A 19636-nucleotide genomic window follows, 5' to 3' on the forward strand; every position below is an offset into this window, starting at 1 on the left:
ACTGGTGTCAAATATACAAGTTTTCAACTTAGCAAATTAAAAGAGAGTAGGTGTGACAAGACAATTTCACCTGGAGGACTTACAATCAAAATATAGATGAGCATAAAGAACATATTAATTCATGAAAAAAGTGAGCCTAACATATTAATTTATGAAAAGTGAGCCTAATTTGCTATTGGAAAATATAAGGCCACTGTGAAGACCCAACAGAAAGCATTATTTCCAAATTTCAAAAAGGAAAAGAAAGATGAAAGCCTTGGTAATAAGGACAGTCAACAGATTGCAGCCTTTCAGTATAAAGCAAGAAAAGAGAAAGACATATTACTCAAGGATAGCAACAAATAGAAAAAAGGAACACAAAAAGGAAAATGAGAACAGGTTTTACGAAGATCTGAGAAATCACAGGAAAATGTATAGTTAAGTTGGGGCTACTCAGCAGCAATCATGGAACAGATCTAATAAAAGCAAAGGAGGTTAAAGAAAAATGGGAATACAGTGAAATCTTTTACAAACAGAATTATACTGTAACAAACATTTGTAGAGAGATAATACATTCAAGAACTGGCTCCACTAGAAAGTAAGGTATGAGAATAAACTAGCTACCCAGTTGAAAAGTATCAGGAGCTAATGAATGTGCACAAGAGACAGTTAAAGTACTCACAGCTCAACATCAACAAAGAACAAGAATGTGTGACATAGAGTGGGAAAGATCAGTGCAGTTAACCATACTGAAGAAAGGAGATGCAAAGGAAGACCCATCTTTTGTAAAACCCTTGCACTACTGCAAACAAAGTCTTGCTTATGACTTTTTTAAAGCATAGAGCCATATGCACCGAGAAAGTCCAAATGAAGAGACAGGTTTCAGAAAGGGCAGAGGGACACGAGATCAGATGTGTGAATGTAAGCTGTATACCGGAGAGAGCAAAAGAATTTAAGAAAGGGGTTAACCTTTATTTTATTGACTGTAGCAAGACATTTGATTGATTAGATTGTAACAGAATGTGACATGTATTAACGCTGATGGGTGTGCCAGAACTTCTGATTATTCTTCTGAGAAACCTTTGTAATGAACAAGAAGCTACTGTAAGAACTCAGTTTGGAGAAACAGAGTGGTTCAGAACAGGGAAAGAAGTATATTATCCCCATATCAGTTTAATTCAAACAGTGAATACATTATAATATGATATATCCATATACAGTATATGTATATTTATAATATATATACATACGTTATAATTTACAAATAATAAAATATAAATATATTATAGTGGATTTGAGGAGAAAAGAGCATGAATCAAAATTGGAGGATGAAGCTCTAACAATACTACTTTGTTGGCTGAAAGGCTCAGAAGAGCTCATTAGTAAAGTAAAAATGGAAAGTGAAAAATCTGGGTTAATATTAAATACTGAGACTACAAAGATTTGTCAACTAGAAAGCTTAATGAATTCACAGTTAATGGTGAAGAAAAGAATGTGGTAGATGATTTTGTTCTTGTGAGGTCAAGAAAAGACATAGGTGGGCAGTGTGCTAGAGGAGATTAACCCTTTGGAGGAAGGAAATGAAACTTAGACAAGTTCATGAGGGATAGAATTATTTCTATGACAACAAAGAACAGAATATGGTTTCTGGTCATTATATACTGCTGTGAAATAAATGGCTGCATATTCATTTTTGGCTTCTGACAGCCTCTACACTCTCCTTTATGAGTAGTTCTATGTATTCCTCTTTTAGCACCTTATTTCTTTGGGGGAATAATTATTCTAGATTTCCCTAATAGGTGTAAGGTTAAAAACTGGTCCCTTCTTACTGAAATAAAGGGAACTTGATACTGTTTCAGAGATCCTGGGCTGTAGCCTGCTTTCAAAGAACAAAATATGCTTAACATGTAGCCTTTAAGCATGTTTGCGGGCTTGTTTCCAATCCACCCCCCCCCCAAAAAAAGCAGATTTGAGTTCAACATTCCTTCTGGATTCAGTTCTGACATCAGATATCCAAGTAGCCACTCTGCCACTAAATCCCACTGTTCCCAGTTATAGCTGGATGAGTAACTGCAACTTAGAATAGGCAGAATAGTCTGGCTTGGTTAACCAGAGCGAATCAATCTCCCTGTGGGATTTCTACAATATACCATACATGGAGCCACTGTTGGAAAAGAACTGGGAAGCTTCAACTCATACAAAAAGAGAGTGGCCAGACTGTAACTGTAAATGAAGCTGACTGGTTCATACCTTTTCTGTTTTGGAGGCCTGAACTGGCTGTATGTTGGTTTTTAATTCAAGTCCTTCCTTTCAAATCCCCAGATGGTTTGAGACCTAGGCAACCTCAAGGCCACTTACTCCCATGCTAAACTCCCTATATTTTAAAAAGGGTCTGATTATGGCTTTTTCCAAATGCACCTTTCTCAGAAGTTGAGGTATATTAATCTAAGAAGGCTTTTGGGCCCTTAAATCCTACCACATAATGCTTTCCTTGTAATCTTTATGGAGCATCAGCATTTTTTTAGGTGCCTTAACATTTTTATCCATCTACGCATTTGATTTTATTTATTTATACCATTTATGGGCCACCCAACTCCCAATGACTGGGCAGCTTACAATTAAGAATAGAATAAATTATTATAAAACACAAAGAAGAAATCATGAACATCCCTCAAAACCACATATAATCAAAAAGAAACCCATCCAACAGGACTTGCTCTTCATTCCATCTACATCTTCAATGACCGTTTTAGGGCTGCATTCTCATTTATTATATTATTGCTGTGAATGGCTCAGGAACTCATTTTAGTTACTATTTAAAAATAAAGAGTAAAAACTTTAAGACTGACACAGTGATTAGGTTCTTGTATTAATCACTAGCTTGTTTAAACACGGCGTGCTGTTGTTTATTTAATAAGCTCGCTCACTCACACAACATAACAAGCCAAGCCAAACAAGCCACATTATAACTTATGTTCTGTGAACCAAACTAAAACTGAAATGTGTTAACAGCTTATAAATAAGTCTATGGTCTTGTAGGAAGGTTCCCTTTAAAAAGAAGGCACTTCAGAACATAAGGCAAAGTCCTCTAAAAGCAGCAGTAACCACGACAACCAAATGAAGAAGACCCACAAATCATTAATGTTAGTAATGATAAAAAGAACGTGGAAGCCAACAAACTAGAAAATCCTATCTTTGTTGTTGGGAATGCTTATTTTAATACTTGATAGGTATGGACACAGGAAAGAAATTAAGAAAGAAAAATCAAGAATCCTATCAGTAAGCTTTAAAAAGATCCGTTCCGATCACTCTAAATTACACTGTTTATGTTGAAAATGATATATCAGGAAAACTGGTAGCCAAGTGAATAGCAGAAGGGTTAGTCATAGGTTAAATAAATAGGAGTGGCATTAAAATCACGGCAAGGGATGGGAGTGTGCATATTTTGTCACTGAAGAACTGTAGAGACTTTTTAAAAAAATTAGAGATAAATCCACATATCTGTGCACATGATTGTTTCTTACAGCAATTCATACCTTTCTTTGTAATCCTCTTACAAAGCTTGACTCAGATCACTAGAAATAACAAGCAAAATACAGTTATGCAACACATGACTGCAAATGACCTATAATAACACTTTGCACATGCAGATTTTTTTTTTTTCAAAACAATGTATGTTGCAAGCCTGTTTTAAAATAGCATAGGCATATGTTTGTATATATACCCACAGACTCAGGTCTGGGAAATAGCTATGATCTGCCTGTTGAGTTCCAGCCTCAAGTATTGCTTCCGTATTGAAATAAATACATCCTTGTAATTATTTTTGACATTTTTATTATAAAGGCCTTGAGGGTTAATAGACACCTTTGATTATTCACTTCAAAGCACTCAGTCATCACCTATTAGAGTATAACATCAGTCCTATTTCTATAGGAAAAAACTTCACATGCATCCTAAAGACTTTTGAATAAAAGCAACTTCGTGGTTGGAATAAGGTCTCACCAAGTTCATCTCGCTCTAAGAGTGGTGGGGAAAGTGAAGTGTATTATTTCGTAACCATCTTTCTGTGCTTGATGACTATACAAAAGCAGAATCTAACATAATCAAGTATGTGTTGACATATCTGGGGATTCAGTAAAGACAAAAAGTATGAAAAGAACCATCAGCCTTAATTTTTTACACTACTGCCCATCACTCAGTACTCATGTCAAAAAGCCAGAGTAAACTATTGGAAATAGTTCTCTGTCCTTTCTCCAACTGCCAGAATATGTAACATAACTGTAATCTCCAAGGAGAACTGGAGGAAAAAAATCTGCAACAATCAGAACTTCATCATTATAGGTGATGATTACTGCCTGTCAAATCTACAAAGAAAATGATGCAGCATCTTTGAACATCTACATTTGACTGAGAATTAGAGCAATCATAACACACAAACCGTGGGCTATATCAGAATGGAAGCGAGAATCCTTAGGAAGCATAACTAAGTACAGATTTTGACACCCCTACTATAGCTACTTTACAGAATTATCAAAACAACTTTCCAAAGTTTAAAACAAAAAGAATGCCATGCCACTATAAGGACTAACAAATGTATTTTGGTATAAGGTTTTATGGATTATTCTGTGCTTCATCTGTTGCAGATCCCTGAGATAGAGCTTTATATACATGGTATAATTAGGTGGGGAATAAAATGAAATACAGAGAGAAATTAAGCAGAGAAGATATAGAAAAGGGCATTCGTTTTTCTAGCAGCAATTCATAAAACATAGGAGTGTTTCCATATCTTGTGTCAGTATACTTCATGTTCCTCCTCCTGGTGTTGGTGAGATGCGGACAACAGAAGGTTAGCTTTCAAGATTATCTCTCTATTATAGATTTGAATTTGCATAGAATGTATGAGCACATTTGGGGAGAAAATGGGCCTTGGACACACTGGCCAAAACTGACCAGTACTATGCTTATTGTTAGCAGGGAATGCTGCACGTAGCATAAGTACAATTAAGATTGATAACCCAGCCTACATCTTCTCTATCTCACTAAAAAAAATATTGGGTGAAAGGTTCAGGTGACCAAAGTCATGATGGGAGGTGGTGGTCAATATTTATTGGTCCATCCAAGAACGACCATGGCATATGGAAAAGTGTTAACTTGGAAGTTAAGTTATCCAAAATTGGGTAAAAGTGGTTTATCTTTGGGTAATGACACCCCCCCCCATTGAATAGGGGAAACACTCATCCAGCCAGCTGCTATTCGCATCAACAAAATAATGGGGGGGGGGGTCTGACCAAGCACGAAAAGTGGCAGCAGTGCCATTGTCAAATAATACTGTTAGTCGCCAAATTGCAATCACTGCTGGAGACGTAAAGGCAGAACTTATTTGCCATATTAATCAGAGTGGTAAGTTTGCTATTCAACTGGACGAAACCACAGATATCTCCAATGACTCGCAGTTGATGGTCTAAGTCCATTATAAGTTGAAACCATGATTGAACAAGATCTTCTGCTCAGCAAGCCTTGAAAATTAAAGGAATTGATATATTCAACCCTATTCATGCATTTTTAGTGAAGAAAATTTAACAAGGGATTCCTGTGTGGGAATTAACAGCGATGGTGTTCCCTCAATGTTGGGTCTGTGTTCAGGCTTTATAGCTACTGCAAAGAAGCACAACCCAAAAATTCTGTCAACACATTGTACAATTCACTGCCAAGCTCTGGCTGTCAAAGATCTTGTTCCTGGACTAGAAGAAGTCATGAAAAACATCATTACCATAGTGAACTTTATCAAGGTAGAAGGTTTAAACACAAGTCTCTTCAAATCCTTGTCTTCCAAAACTGATTCATTACATAAGAACTTTATTTTCTATGTGGAAACCCATTGGTTCTTAAAAGGGAATGTTCTGAATCACTTTTGGGATCTAAGAACTGAAATTGAGATTTTTTAGTTGAAAAGAAGCATGCTCTCATTGAAAGAATTTCCAACAAGAATTGGTTAGCTCAGCTTAGTTGATATTTTCTTCCACATGAATGCACGTAATCTGCAACTTCAAGGAAAAAAGGAAAACAGGATTTCTGCAAATGAAAAAATAACAGCGTTTCAAGAAAAGCTCCAATATTGGCTAAAAAAGGCAGAGCAACATAAAATTGCATCCTTCCCCACCCTTTCTTTGTTCTTGAAGAATGCTGATGGGGTTGATTTCAGTGAAATCAAGGATGATGTGATCACCCACTTAACAAAACTATCTTTGCATTTCAAGGAATACTTTCCTGAACTACAAAGGTCTATATATCAGTGGATTGTAAACCCATTTCTGTGTGACTTGACTGAAATCCCTGATACGGTTAATGGTTTTGCAGAGCAAATGATTGAGCTTAGGTCAACCAGTCAGTGCAAAGTGTTATTTGAAGAAAAGAAGGACCACTTGGAGACTTTCTGGTTAACAATTCACGATGAATATCCTGTGGTAGGTGCAAGCACCTACATGTGTGAAGTAGGATTTTCCACTCTTGTCTTCATAAACAGCACAAAACTAAACTGTTTGCTGAGCCCCGAATATGATGTGAGGTGTGCTCTGTCTCCAATTGCTCCCAATTTTGCAGAACTAGTAAATAAGATGGAGAAGTAGCATTTTTCTCATTAGATGGGATCTAGGTGATGAACTATTCATGGTGAATATTTACTCATTTTTTTTGCGGCTGCTAGAATATTTAGAGATGTTTAAAATAATACATTGTTTGCTTCCTATTTTCTTACCAATCTCTCTTCACTTGTCATACGTTTTTCTGTGCAGTTACCTACATTGGGTAAAAAGGCTTTTCTGACAGATAAGCATTTTAGGGTAATGAAGAAAAACGTTTGGGAAGCGTGCTGTAGAGTGAGATCAATGAATACGTAAACCAAAGTGTAGGATTAATAATGAATGAAAAGGCTAAATTATGTCAGAAAGTAGTTTGTTGGGGGCAAATACTAGGAGTGTGCACAAAATGACAGAATTTCTGGAATTCAGCATTTTGTTTCAAACTGGGAACCAAGACATATTTTCCAATCTGTTTCATGCCAGGAGCATCTCTTCTGAAACAAAACCTGTGTTTTGTCCCTGGGATTCAGAACAAGCCTCTGCAAAAAAAACTAGGTCATCTCTAGGCAGCACAAAGATACAGAAAACTCGAACAGCAGCCCAAATCTGGCAGCCTTATCCTTAGTCTTCCCCCTGCTGACCCATGCCTTGAATGCTTGAAAGCCTCCTATACCATGCTGCCTTCAGGCCCACAGCATGCCTGCTGTGGTGGTGGCAGGCACTTTGCTGGTGCATCTGAGCCATTACTACTGGTGCATGCCATGGGCTCAAATTAAGGAACCTTAATCAGTAACATTGGCACTGCTCTCCTTCTGACTAGCCCTCTAACTAGCCTAGCTCTCTAGCCATGGCTTGTTTGGTGCAGTTTTAAAGTTGTGGGGGATGGTGAAGAATTGATCTAGGTAGCCACAATTGATCTAGCGGCCTTTCTGGGGGCGGGGGGAGGAGAGGAACCTTAAAGGCAAGCCCCTTTTTAAAAAGAAAAAAGTACTCTATTTAATAGGTATGTATCAGTGACAGTATATGCACAAACTTCTATATAGAAGAATGAATTTATTTGTAGGGAGGAAGTTTTGGAGAGGGGAAATGTTAACTCAGAAAGGGGCTGATTTGGAAAGCAAGGGAATGGCGAGGGGTGGTGAGGCCCCCTTGTTCTATATCCATCTGTCTAAAACTACATGAATCAAAACTTAAACTAAAAAAGAAAAAGACAACAAAACAGGATTGGGGCTCTGGACACTGCCTCAGAGGCAGGCAGGTAACCAGTTACCTATACCAGTCACTGCAGCAGAAGGACCAATGCAGCACTAAGTTCAGTGATCCCTGACAACAACCTCTTTCTTTGTTGCTTACTCTCCAGACCTTCTCCAATGGCAGTTACTACAAAATGCCTGCCATTAAATGGCCATTGCTTCACTCTAAAACTACACCCAGATAACCCACTAATCAGTCTAAGCCAAACACAAAAGCCACGTGATCAGTTCCTCCTGTGTACTGGCCCAGAAAGAAAAATCCCAAAGGCCATTACCCAATTGGAAAAGACAAGACAACTTCCAATACAGCAGCTAAAACCAGAACAGGATATTCAGAACGCTTCCATCCAGAACAACCATGTTTTAGACTACAGTCCATTTTCAGACTGAGATTGGAACAAAACATGTACGTCTTGGTCTGGTCATGGACTATCCAAAAGGAGCTGTTCTATACATACAAGAGTTTGTGCACAAAATTTTCATACTTCCTCTGTGTCTATGAAAGTAGACGCACATGGTGGCAGTTGCACTTTTCATTCCAGTAAATGGTGATAATGAAAGAGAAAGGGATGAATTCTTAGAAAACAATGTACAATGTTCTGTACGAATGTGTTCAAGGGAAAAAGTTATGTCGGTGACATGAATGGATAGCTGGGAACAAACTAGGAGAATGCAAAAAGGTGATTGGGCCATTTGGAGGTCCAAGAATGAATCCAAATGACTGATGAGTATCTGCTTAGAAAAAGATCTGTTTGTTTGAATATGTATTTTAAGCATAAGTCTATTCATGCATACATATGGCAAAGGAATTAATGTAAATCTCAAAACATGCTTGATTTTATTGTTTACAGTAAAGACTGAAGGACTTAGTGAAGGATTCAAGGATCAAGAGAGTTTCCTAATGTGTGTCAGGCTATCAAAAGCAGAACTTGGAGGAAAACAGACAAAAAAAAAAAGAGGAAAGAAATGAAAGTAAAATGACAAGAAGAAAAAAGTCCAAGCCCTTAATGAAAAAGCATGAAAGATAATTAACCCCTCAACAAATTGAATGGGAAGTGGACATAAACAGAATATGTAAGCTGTATGAAACAGAATGAAAAGAATGACATTACAGAGCATCACAGATGTGCATAGAGCAGTGTTTCTCAACCTTGGCAACTTTAAGAAGAGTGGACTTCAACTCCCAAAATTCCCCAGCCAGCAAGCTGGCTAGGGAATTTTGGGAGTTGAAGTCCACACCTCTTAAAGTTGCTAAGGTTGAGAAACAATGGTGTAGCATTATACTAGTAGGAAATATGAAAAAAAGATGCTTGGTGGCATGACGACATGACAGATACCATGGATAAGAAAATATGTGTGCCCTTTTTCTTAAAACTTCTCCACCCATTTGCCAAACTTTAGTAAAACAAGCTAATACTGGCAGAACAGTAATGGGTCATATGTGGTCTGTTAAAAAGAATGAACATTAATTGAAAGAAGTGAAAACAGCTGTATATAAGGACATGTTGCTGCCTACTTCATTGTACAAAGTGAGAATGAGTATTCTCAGGAGAAACAAAGAAGTTGAATGCAGTGGAAATGGGTTCTTGAAAAATGTGGGTGGTGAAATAAGAACAAAATGAAAGAGGCTGAATAACTATGTACTGAATACAAAAATGAATTACCTGTATGAAGGCTGAAGTGCTTCAGTCATAGAGAGAAACTGAATGAAGATCAAATCGCAAAACAAGCACGTGTAGAAAAAGAATGGTTTCAGACAAGAGGAGGACCGACGGATTTGTGATTTTTTGAGGATCTTAACAACTCCAAAGAAAGAAGTGAGAAGTTTAAAGAGCAAAGGACAATGTACACATCCATGTATGAACATGGTGGAACAAGGATGGTTTACAAGGATAAAAAAGTACAGAAAGAAATAGTGAACTTAGTAGATTTAGTTAGATTTCCTTTTTTTTGCCTTGTTTTTAATATCTTTTTTCCGATTAGTTCTCACTTTTTCTGTACTTTGCATAACACTGCTTACCCAAAAGTGAATCATATGGCAGACAGACAGACATACAGTATGTAAGAATGTAGAAACACATAGTAACAACTATGTCTCTGCTATGATGTTGCATAAGGCAGCTTTTCAGACAACTGTTTTATTTTAGAATAAAGGATACTCCTTTAGCTTAAAAGGATTGTAGCAATCCTACTTTTTTTTTTCATCTTAAATATATAACAGTTTTCTGTCCATTGTGACCTAGTCCAAAATCTTCAAGAGAAAACATCTTGAAGGGAAACAAGAGCAAGCTATTGATTTAACCGGCTTGTACATTAATGAACATACATGCGCATTTGCTGTAGTTAATCCAACACCAGCCAAAGTAAATAATGCACTAAGAAGGTTACAGCTCAACTATCAAAACCAGCCACTCATCCTGGAAGTCATAATAAAGGTTCTTGATGCTGTTTTCCAGTAATACGTGTCCTAGTGGGCCTAAACGAAAATATTTTGTAATTGTAATTTAGATCTTACAACTTCAAAGTGTTTTCCTAACAAATTATAACTAGATGAGAATTTAAACGTGCACACAAACACAGAGAGATTGGGAGGGAGAGAGGGAGGGAGGGAAAAAAACTATTCAGAGAGAAGACAAAAAGGTGGAAGCCAATGACTAATTTTCCCCCTAAGATCAGATAGTAAACAACACTTAGATACAAAATAAAAAGACTATCTGAGAAGTAGTTTCTTTCCAGAAAAATAACCATATTTACTTCTTGTAGCAAGAGTAGCACATTTATTCTGTCATAAACTTTGGTGGATCAGAGCTCACTGCCTCACTGTGTGGACTCTAATCCTGAGAAAAGAGTATATATACGCACAGCCATTGCTAAAAAAAGGAATGGAGGGGAATGGAAATGGAGAAATGAGGGACAGAATTATGTATAGATGGAGTTCACTAACTGAACAGTAGTTAGTTGTGTGACTCATACACTGTTGCATTAATGAGCTGTTAAACACATATAGAATAAGAAAGCGTGGTTTGTTTAATCCACTAAATTGGTACAAACATTCTTCGTGAATTGCATAAAAACTTATGAGATAATAAGTGTATCAGTTTTTAGATGCCATAAGACTCTGTAATGTTAGAATTAGTTACACACCAAAAAAAACCGTGTTAGTTGTATTCGGTGAACTGTCTTGTGTTTTTAAGCTCTAATTGGCTTAAGCAGTTTTCCAAGTTTGCAAACGTCTTAGTGATTAAATTGCACTAATGCTGAGATTATATTCCATTTTAATTCATGGTTGTGTTTATAGGGAGAGTCTCTGGAACAGTCATTTATAATGCATGTATATGGGCAGGCAAGAAATCAGGCCTGAGCTTGGTATTATTGTAAAACAGCAACCGCAACCAAAAGATAAAAATCATTTGAAATATATATCCCAGAAGTCTATACAAATTTGGTTTGAGCACAGAAGTATAACAAATCAAACAGCAGATGCTGTTCAACCTCAGTTTTTGGCTCTTTGAGAAAGACTCCAGAAAGCCATAATATTAAAACTTTTTGTTTTTGTAATACAGCATATCAAATGAAATGAAGTCTGAATTTATTACCTCTCACTTGTATCATTCAAAGTAAACACTGATCAACAACAGAATGTTGGTGTATGAAAAATTATATAAAGTTTATAAGTGAATAGATCTCTTCCCAAGGTATCTCACTGGCTGAAGAAATCTCAGAGTTTCAAGTTATGACAGCAGCCCTACTTGTCAGAATAGGGAACAGGAAAGAACCATGAGAATTATGGCTGCAGAGGTTGGGTTTAAAAGTAGTACAGTACTAAAAAAAGGCCCAAGATGAGGCCATTTCAGAGAGAAATACATTTATAGGAACAATTATTTTTAACAAATGCCCGTCATGAAAAATCAACCTGATGTTGCTGGATTACTCAAATACTAGAATCATTATAATTAACTCTTAGTTGGTTAACCATAAACACAGACATCACAACTGACTCCACAAAACTCTTACTTCCATGAACACACACACTGGGAGGATTTGCCATTAAAAGGCAACAGGCCTTTATCCAACCCAGAATACTATAAGCCTGAGGATTCTCCTCACCTACATGTCTCAAGGGGAACAAGACGTTACTGAAGAAATGAGTGAATCATATCCCTAGAAGCTGCTTTGCCGATGAAAGATGGCCTACTTCTGTTTCTAGAACTGTAAAATGCGCAATTCTGAATAGTTTTGTTTGGCATCAGGCTTCACATTCGATACACTGAATCACATTAGGCCTCCCAGAGTCCCATTAGAACCAAAAATAAAACTGAATGCAGGCAGATGCAAATGAGTAATCAAGCCTTTCCATTTAAAAAATAAACTAAAACATTAGTTTATCTAAGCCACTAAGCTTTATTTAACCAGGAAAAATTATATAGCATAACTTCTTGGTGCTCCAATGTCAACATTTTCTTTATTTCCTGTCTCAGTTTTACAAGATTCCAGCATGCTTGGGTTTACTAATGCCATGTAAAAATATTCTCTCTCTACTCCATAAAGAATGGATGGGAAAGCAACTTTCCATAAGCTGGGTTCAGGATGTGATCTGAATGGTTCTGGCTTTTATTGTATGAATTTAGCCATTATGACTTGTAAATCATTATGACTTGTAGGAATTTATTTATTAATTAAATGTGTATGCCGCCCATCTCCCCCAACAGGTGACTCTTATAGCTCAGTGCAAACCCAGCCAATTGTGGTTTCTTCAATTTTCAAGCAAATCACAACTTAACAACGTGCAATAACCTCCTCAAACATTCCTGACCATCCAGGTTCTCTGGATCACACAAATGCTTTGATCTGACTGACATTTCCCATATAACTAATGGCAGTAGGACGACTATGTAAGCTCCCATTATGATTCAGAGGTGCTTCAGAACTCACATGAACAAGCACCTCTCTGCTATTCATTAAAGCAGCCTGTTCACACAAACCTTTTAAAAAAAGATGCCACTGTCCTGAGAAGTTGACACATTAAACCACATGACTCTTAAAGCAGCCCATTGTTTAGGCTTCCTTGGGAAGCCTCTTTTTTGGGGGGGCTACTTTAATTAGTGAAGTCGATAGCCCTTCTCCCAGCCATAGTGAGTACTTCTCTTTCAGATGAAATGAATTAAACTCACTTTCTTGTACAATTAGCGAAGAAGATCACTATAACATTGACACAGATATAGTACCCATGCACAGAAAAACATAATTCACAGAACTGTTGAGAGAAACAGAGAGCCAGTAGGTGTAGTGGTTAAAGGCACTGGCTAGAAACTGGTACACCATGAATTCAAGTTCTGCCTTAGGCACAAAGCCAGCTGGATGATTTGGGACCAGTGCCTTTCTCTCAGCCCTAAGGCGGCAATGGCAAAACCACTTCTGAAAAATGGTGCCAAGAAAACTGCATGAACTTGTTCATGTAGTTGCCAGGAGTCAGAGTTACTCAAAAGCATCAAAAAATCAGGGAGAGAAGGGACAGGGGGAGAGAAAGAGAATAGTTAGGTTTTATTTTTGCTAACAAGCTCTGTCTACTGACTGTCAATACTAACATATTTTTGATTCCTACTAAATGCAAATGTCAATTGATTTTTTTTATCCCTACTTAATCTTACTTAAAGCAGTTGGACATTCAAGGATCAGCAAGATATATATGATCTTTTCATTCCAGCTTACTCCAAAACAGCTGAGATGTAATTAAGCACCACCACTCTGTCTAAGAAGGTTGGCTATTCTTGACTTGATACTAACCAATAAAGAAGACTTAGTTAAGAAAATGGTAGTGGCAGCTGAGTGTAGTCAAATACATTATCCTGGTCCCCAAAACATTTAATAAATTCACAGCAAGTGTAAGTAGGATTTTATGGTAGAAGAAACTAGCATGAAAAGTTGCTCAAGGCAGCCCTAGAGAGTAACACTAGGGAGTTCCTAAAGAAGAGTGGATATGTAACTGTATTGTATCCTTTCTGTAGTAGATGTGATGCAAAGACTTATGATGCAACAACTGTTACATGCAACGCTAGCAAGATTTAGAAACCATACCAAAGTGTATGAGCATTAGATGTTATGGATCTATTCTAAAGTGCTAGAAAGAGCCACGATCTGCTCTGCTTTAAGAGTAAGACAGGGAGATGTTCTTGAATACTACCAAGTCCTGAAAGCTTATTTGCTGAAATAGTGGCAGCAAAAAGTAGCAACAGCTACATCTGATCTTGTTTTCTAAATCTGAATGCAAGATGTATGACTGTACATGACATAGACAATTTTCATACCAATAAAGAAGAAACTTCACACTTCAGGATCCATGCAACATGCCCTATTTATTTCAAAGTTTGCATTTTTCCAAGGATTGTCTTCACTGTACTTTTAACACAACATTGGCTAATCAAATGGGAACCATTAATGATGCTGAGGATAATTCAACATTTGTACATGCAATAACATAAAATTGATGGTAATGCAAAAAGACAAGAAGACTACACACAAACAGAGATCCAAAATGACAGGGATTCCGAGCCTAAAAAAGCTTTCGGTGCAAAACACAATTTTAGAAATGCACATCACCACCACTGTATATAATTCTAGATATCGCATAGCTTTCAAAAAAGTCAAAATAACAGCTCCTTACAAACTAAATTAAATCTGGTTGCCCAAGCTGGGAATCTAATGTTGCATAAGGCCCTAAGGCAGTTCTAAAATGCCCAATCGTATTTGTAATGCAAGAAAAGGAAAATGATTCATTGCACAGAGAGTAATCATGTTAACTATATTAAATCAGTTACTTCTAATTTAATGTAATGTTTCCCTTGTCCACCTACTTTCTGGAATACAACTTCTACATGGAACAAAAAGGCCAAGTAAGACTCCAGATTCCAAAGACTTGTTTAATCATGTATTTACAATATGCCCTGTATTTGCTTGTTGCGTGGCTAATGTTACAGCATTGCATAATTCCAATTAATTTCAGCATAGAAGAGGGAGAAAGAAGAGCACACACAGGACAATTTTGACAGCCTGAATTATAATTCTATCCATTGCTACTCAGCAGTAAACCCTGCTGAAACAGTAGGGTCTACAGGTAGTCCTCATTTAGTGACCATAATTGGGATCAACTCAGCTGTTAAGCAAAGTAATTGCTAAGTGAAACTGACTACTTATATTACTTCAGCTTTCCTTTGCTTTACAGACCTGCAAGGGCTGTAAATGCAAGGACTGGTTGTAAAGTTACTTTTTATCACCAGCATAACTGTGAACAATTGCTAAATCAGGACTACCTGTAGTACTAATAAGCAGTTATTAGGAATACAGCTAGTTACTAAATGTCCAATGTTAAGCTAACTGAAGTAACTACATTCCAAGTTGGAAAGGGTACTTCCTCCATATTTCTAAGCTCATTTTAGAAAAATACATATAAGATTATCTACTTTTCAAACATTTCCATAAAGTTGTTTCATTTAGAACACAATCTTACATGTGCCTATGTAGTACTAAGCACTACTAAGTTCAGTGGAGCCCACTTTCGGACAAATGGATGAAGGATCGCAGCTAATTCTAGCAGTCCAGTAACTTAAGCTCTCTGGAGATATTACAAAGTTATTTAATAGAGTGGAACCATCAAGGAGACATTACATTAGCAAGAAACACAGAATGCATTACTGTACTTTATCAGCATATTACTAGATATATATGAAACAAATGCATTAGTATGAAGTACGGGATACATAATACACAATACAACTGATTACATCCTACTGTAATGCAAGCACTCCAGATCAAAGCATTTTAAAAAGGACAGCTCAAGAGTTATTCCATTACCCTTTGCAAATCCTTCGAGTACCGTCGGTCTCTTTAACTTGCCTTACTGGTATACTTGCCCGAGTTCCAAATTGGCCAATATTGTGAAAAACAGCAGGCTCAAAACTGTATAAAACAGCACATACACACTATTTCCCTCCCCACATCCAAAGAATAACAGGCCAGTCCGCTGATCTCTTCCAAACGCTACAGATGCACACGCGTTTTTTAGAAGTCAATGCAGATACCATCTATCGCTAGGTCTGATCTGCCTGAGATCCGCCTGCATGCAAAGAGGCACGTACTCGAACACAAAAAGCGGGAGGCCCCGTCCTCTCTCGTGCACTTACTTACCAGTGTTTGCCCTGATGTTTTCCCGTAAAAATTGCCCGCTGGAAAGATGCTTGAGGCCAAAGCTCCTGGCGATCCTCTCGCACACAGTTCCTTTGCCGGATCCCGGGGGACCCAAGACGACGGCTCTCAGAAGCTTGGAAGCCATTGCAATCTACCTACGAAAAAGAGTCACACAGTTAAAAACCAGGATGCCGATTCAAAACCTGAGAAACAAAGACAGAAGCCCGCTCCCGTTCCTCCAGGGAGAGAAGAGTAGACCCCCCCCCCAGACTCAGTTTTCCTAACTTCCCCTTGTTCCAAGCCGGAGAGCCGTTGGCCAACCCAGCGGGTCTCAAGTCACTCCAAGCCTGGCATGGTAGAAACCAGGAGCGGAGCTCGCGGCGAGCTGTTGCTGCATTATTTCGATGACGTTGATGAAGCTAAACTTTATCTTCCTCGCCTCCCCATCACCCCTGGATGCCGAGGAGGAATGCTCGCCACACGGCGGCGGCGGCAGCGCGGAAGGCTGAATGGTGGTTTGTCACTTCCTGATGTCTTCTCCCCAATCCAGCAAGACTCGCGCCTGGGGGGAGAGGAACGAGGTGGAAAATGTTGCAAAGTTTGAACTGAAGGGACGCCGGGCACTTTCTCTTGAGTTGCATGTGAGCAAGTCTTCCAAAAGCGCCTCTTAACGACCGGACCGGTTCCCTGGAAGTCGCAAGAAAACTTTCTTTGGGCTGATAAGAGTAAAACGCTAAAGTTACAGCATCAGGCACTAAACACCTCCGAACACAGATGATCTGGTTTAAGACTCCTGTGCAAACTTTTAACTACTGAGTGTCACTCAGATAAGCACACGCCCTGATTAAAATAACTCTTCTGTTAGCAGACAAAACAACCAACTCACCACTTCTTTGAGCAACTGAAAACAAAGCACAGATCCTAAGAAGGAAAAAAATAAGCCCGCAAAATGGCGTTTTTAAAATAGTCAACTGATTGTTTCACATATTCGCAATCTTCGTTCAATCAAAAAAAAAAAATGCAACACTTCACAGTTCCGCCTGCGCCTTTAAGAGAAGCGCGAGAGAGTCTCTTCGCAAAGGCAAACTGTTCTCAATTACTACTCCGCTCGCTTGCACGCAGCAGCAGCTTCAGTACATCATAAGGAGGAGGGAGAAAATCCCACCAGTTGTAGTCAACAGCAAACGAACTCCGCCCCCATAAAGCAAGGCGTCTTGGGTTCTGTAGTCCTGAAATGTATTTTATCGCGTGGTTTTCGGTAAACTTTGCATCTCAGTTCGACTACGTCTCCCAGAAGCCTCCAAAGCTAAATGATGTTCCAACCTTTTCCATCCACCTTGCCATAAGGACTAGATGGATAGGCTGGAGTGTAGGTGTAGCTGGGCCGTGCGGGGAATTTAAAGGGGGGGGGGGGAGGACAGGATAGGTGCTGCCGTTTTATAATGTTGGAAGAGATGCGCATGTGGGAAGGGGAGGGGAGGTTAGCCACGCAGTAATGAGTCAGATGTGAACTTCGTAGTTTTGTTACAGATATTTAAAAAGCATTTTTATTTTTTTATTTTTTAAAAAAACTAAACCTGAAATGTTCTTCCTCACACAGCTTTTTTTTTTTCCTTCGTGATTTTTTTTTCTTTTATTCAAAGTCTTGGAAATACATTGCTGGCAAGGAAATCGAAGGGAATGATTAATGAGAATGAATAGGGAGCTCAGGATTATGGGTAGAATTGTGTTTCTTTAAAAGTGTGTTTAAACCTGTTTCTTTTCTCTGTGAGATTGCTGCCAAATGGACGAAAATGTAGGCACTTACTAGGGAATGTGAGGAAGTTTTTAACACACAATACATTTAGAGGCCAGTTAGATCTTTTTCTCTGAAAATACAATCCATAGATAAGTAATTTGTTCAACTGCATAACATTTGGGGTCCCAAAGTCTTTAAGAAGAGCATAGGAAGTTATGTTAAAAAAAAAGTGGCTAAATTGGCCCCACAATTTAAGAATATATATATTGTTATTGTACAGAAACTATTATATATATCATATTAAAATTAGATTTTGTTGACAAATGCTAAGTTCTGTATGTGGTCCTAGGGGCTCAAAGTTTGGTTTCTGCAACTTTTACAGAAATACTAATCTATTTAGTATTCTCAAATACTTGGACACATTATGTGAAGATCTAGCTCTTTTGGAAAATCTATCATGCTGAGAAGGGTAGAAAGAAAGAGAAGAGGATGGTCAGCAGCAAGGTGGATAGACTCAATTACAGTAGTAATGGGTGTGCTGTTGGAAGACGTGAAGGACCAGGTTGTGGACAGATCTTCCTGGAGAAAATCTATCTATGTAGTCTTTAAGAGGCAACGCTGACTTGATGGCATAATCAATTCCCAAATTTAGGAACCTCTTCCTTCAAAGGATATGCCCAGATTCTATTTCACCCTTATGTTCAGAACTTCCTTCTCAATTATTGGTAAATAAGTTGGTAGCGCCTACCAATCAGGGGTGTCTGCCAGAAAAAAAGAAATGAAAGTCTCATTGCAAATTTATTAGATCCATGCCTTCATTTGATTACTGATTAGGTCTGCCACTACACCTGAGAAGGTTATTTATCAGGTCAAAAGGACCTTAAAAAAAACAACTAGTAGTGGCTTTATTTAAAAAAAAAATTCCATAATGACTAATTGGAATCAAAACCACTATGGAAGGTATAAGTTGGCTTAACTTCCCCCACTTTATTTTTCTCCTCCTTTTACCTGCCCTGGGTAAAGGTGGGTGTGCTTTAATGCAGGCACTGAAAAGAGAAGAAAAAAAAGAACATGCAGTTGTAAGAGCTGATCCATTTTGTTGAACTTCGGTTGTTTCATCTCCATGTCCCTCTATTTGAAAGCTGGAGAAGCAAGCTAACTTCAAATTAATGCAGTACTCTTGTCAGGGGACAGAGTAATCTTTGAGTTTGGTTAGTTGCTCAATTATTAACTTTGGATACTCTTGAGTTTAGGGTGAAGTACTTATTTGCTGAGTGTTTTATATCTTTAGTGACTGAGCAGGGCTAAATCTATTAAATGAAGAGAAAAAAGTTTAAGATGCTTCTCCTTGAAAACAACCATCTAAAATAAGACTCCATGTTCAGTTTTGTGTAACTATCAGTCACTGAAAAAAATGTAAGATTTGTTCCAGTTTTGGAATTACTCTGAAATAAGTAAAGGATTGCAGCCTTTTAAAAAGCATTTATAGCTATAACCTAATAGTCATGCTAGTGATGGTGCTTTGATAATGTATTCAGGCTAGGCATGTCCTGAAGCCAAAGGATAATGCCTCAGTTCTTATTGGAAAGATAGCATTTATAAGAGTTATTGCTTTATGAACTTCTACCATAAATTGATTCTAGATAAATGTTTGGCAAGCTGACAAATTTCAAGGATGTTGCACTCTAAACTTCCATCCATAAAATAAAAGAATGGTTCAGAGTTCCATTAAGCCAGACAGGGCATGCCCGTGTGTGTTTGTTCCAATGATCCTTTACATTCCATAGTTTTTACAGGTTGTTTTCGATTTACAGCATATTTGTTATAGTATTTTGTACTTTTGCAGCTTGATTGTGCTAATAGCTCCTACTTTTCCAAACACTCTGCTGGGGCAGAAGTCTTCCCAA

The 19636-nt window shown here is 37.9% G+C and overlaps 1 protein-coding gene across 4 annotated transcripts in view; it reads right to left on the reverse strand.

Moving 5' to 3' along the window:
• AK4 (adenylate kinase 4) overlaps nt 1–17110 on the reverse strand; it is a 44873-nt gene extending 27763 nt beyond the window's left edge. For 2 of the 4 annotated variants that reach the window (XR_015798376.1, XM_007429932.3), the window contains exons 1-2: nt 16878–17109; nt 15992–16146 (exon numbers count right to left, since the gene is read on the reverse strand). Coding sequence is in view for 3 of the 4 variants with exons in the window: in XM_007429932.3 (XP_007429994.1) it covers nt 15992–16136 (145 nt within the window). In the remaining variant the exon portion in view is untranslated. Of the gene's footprint in view, nt 1–15991; nt 16554–16877 lie in introns of all 4 variants that reach the window. The other 2 variants (XM_007429934.3, XM_007429933.3) reach the window with 2 other exon arrangements.
• Between the last annotated feature and the right edge of the window lie 2526 nt (nt 17111–19636).

The sequence above is a fragment of the Python bivittatus genome, unplaced genomic scaffold (genome assembly GCF_059951505.1).
Source record: "Python bivittatus isolate LINGU-HERP-01145 unplaced genomic scaffold, Pbiv_v1 ctg000700_np1212, whole genome shotgun sequence".
Taxonomy (NCBI): Eukaryota; Metazoa; Chordata; class Lepidosauria; order Squamata; family Pythonidae; genus Python; species Python bivittatus.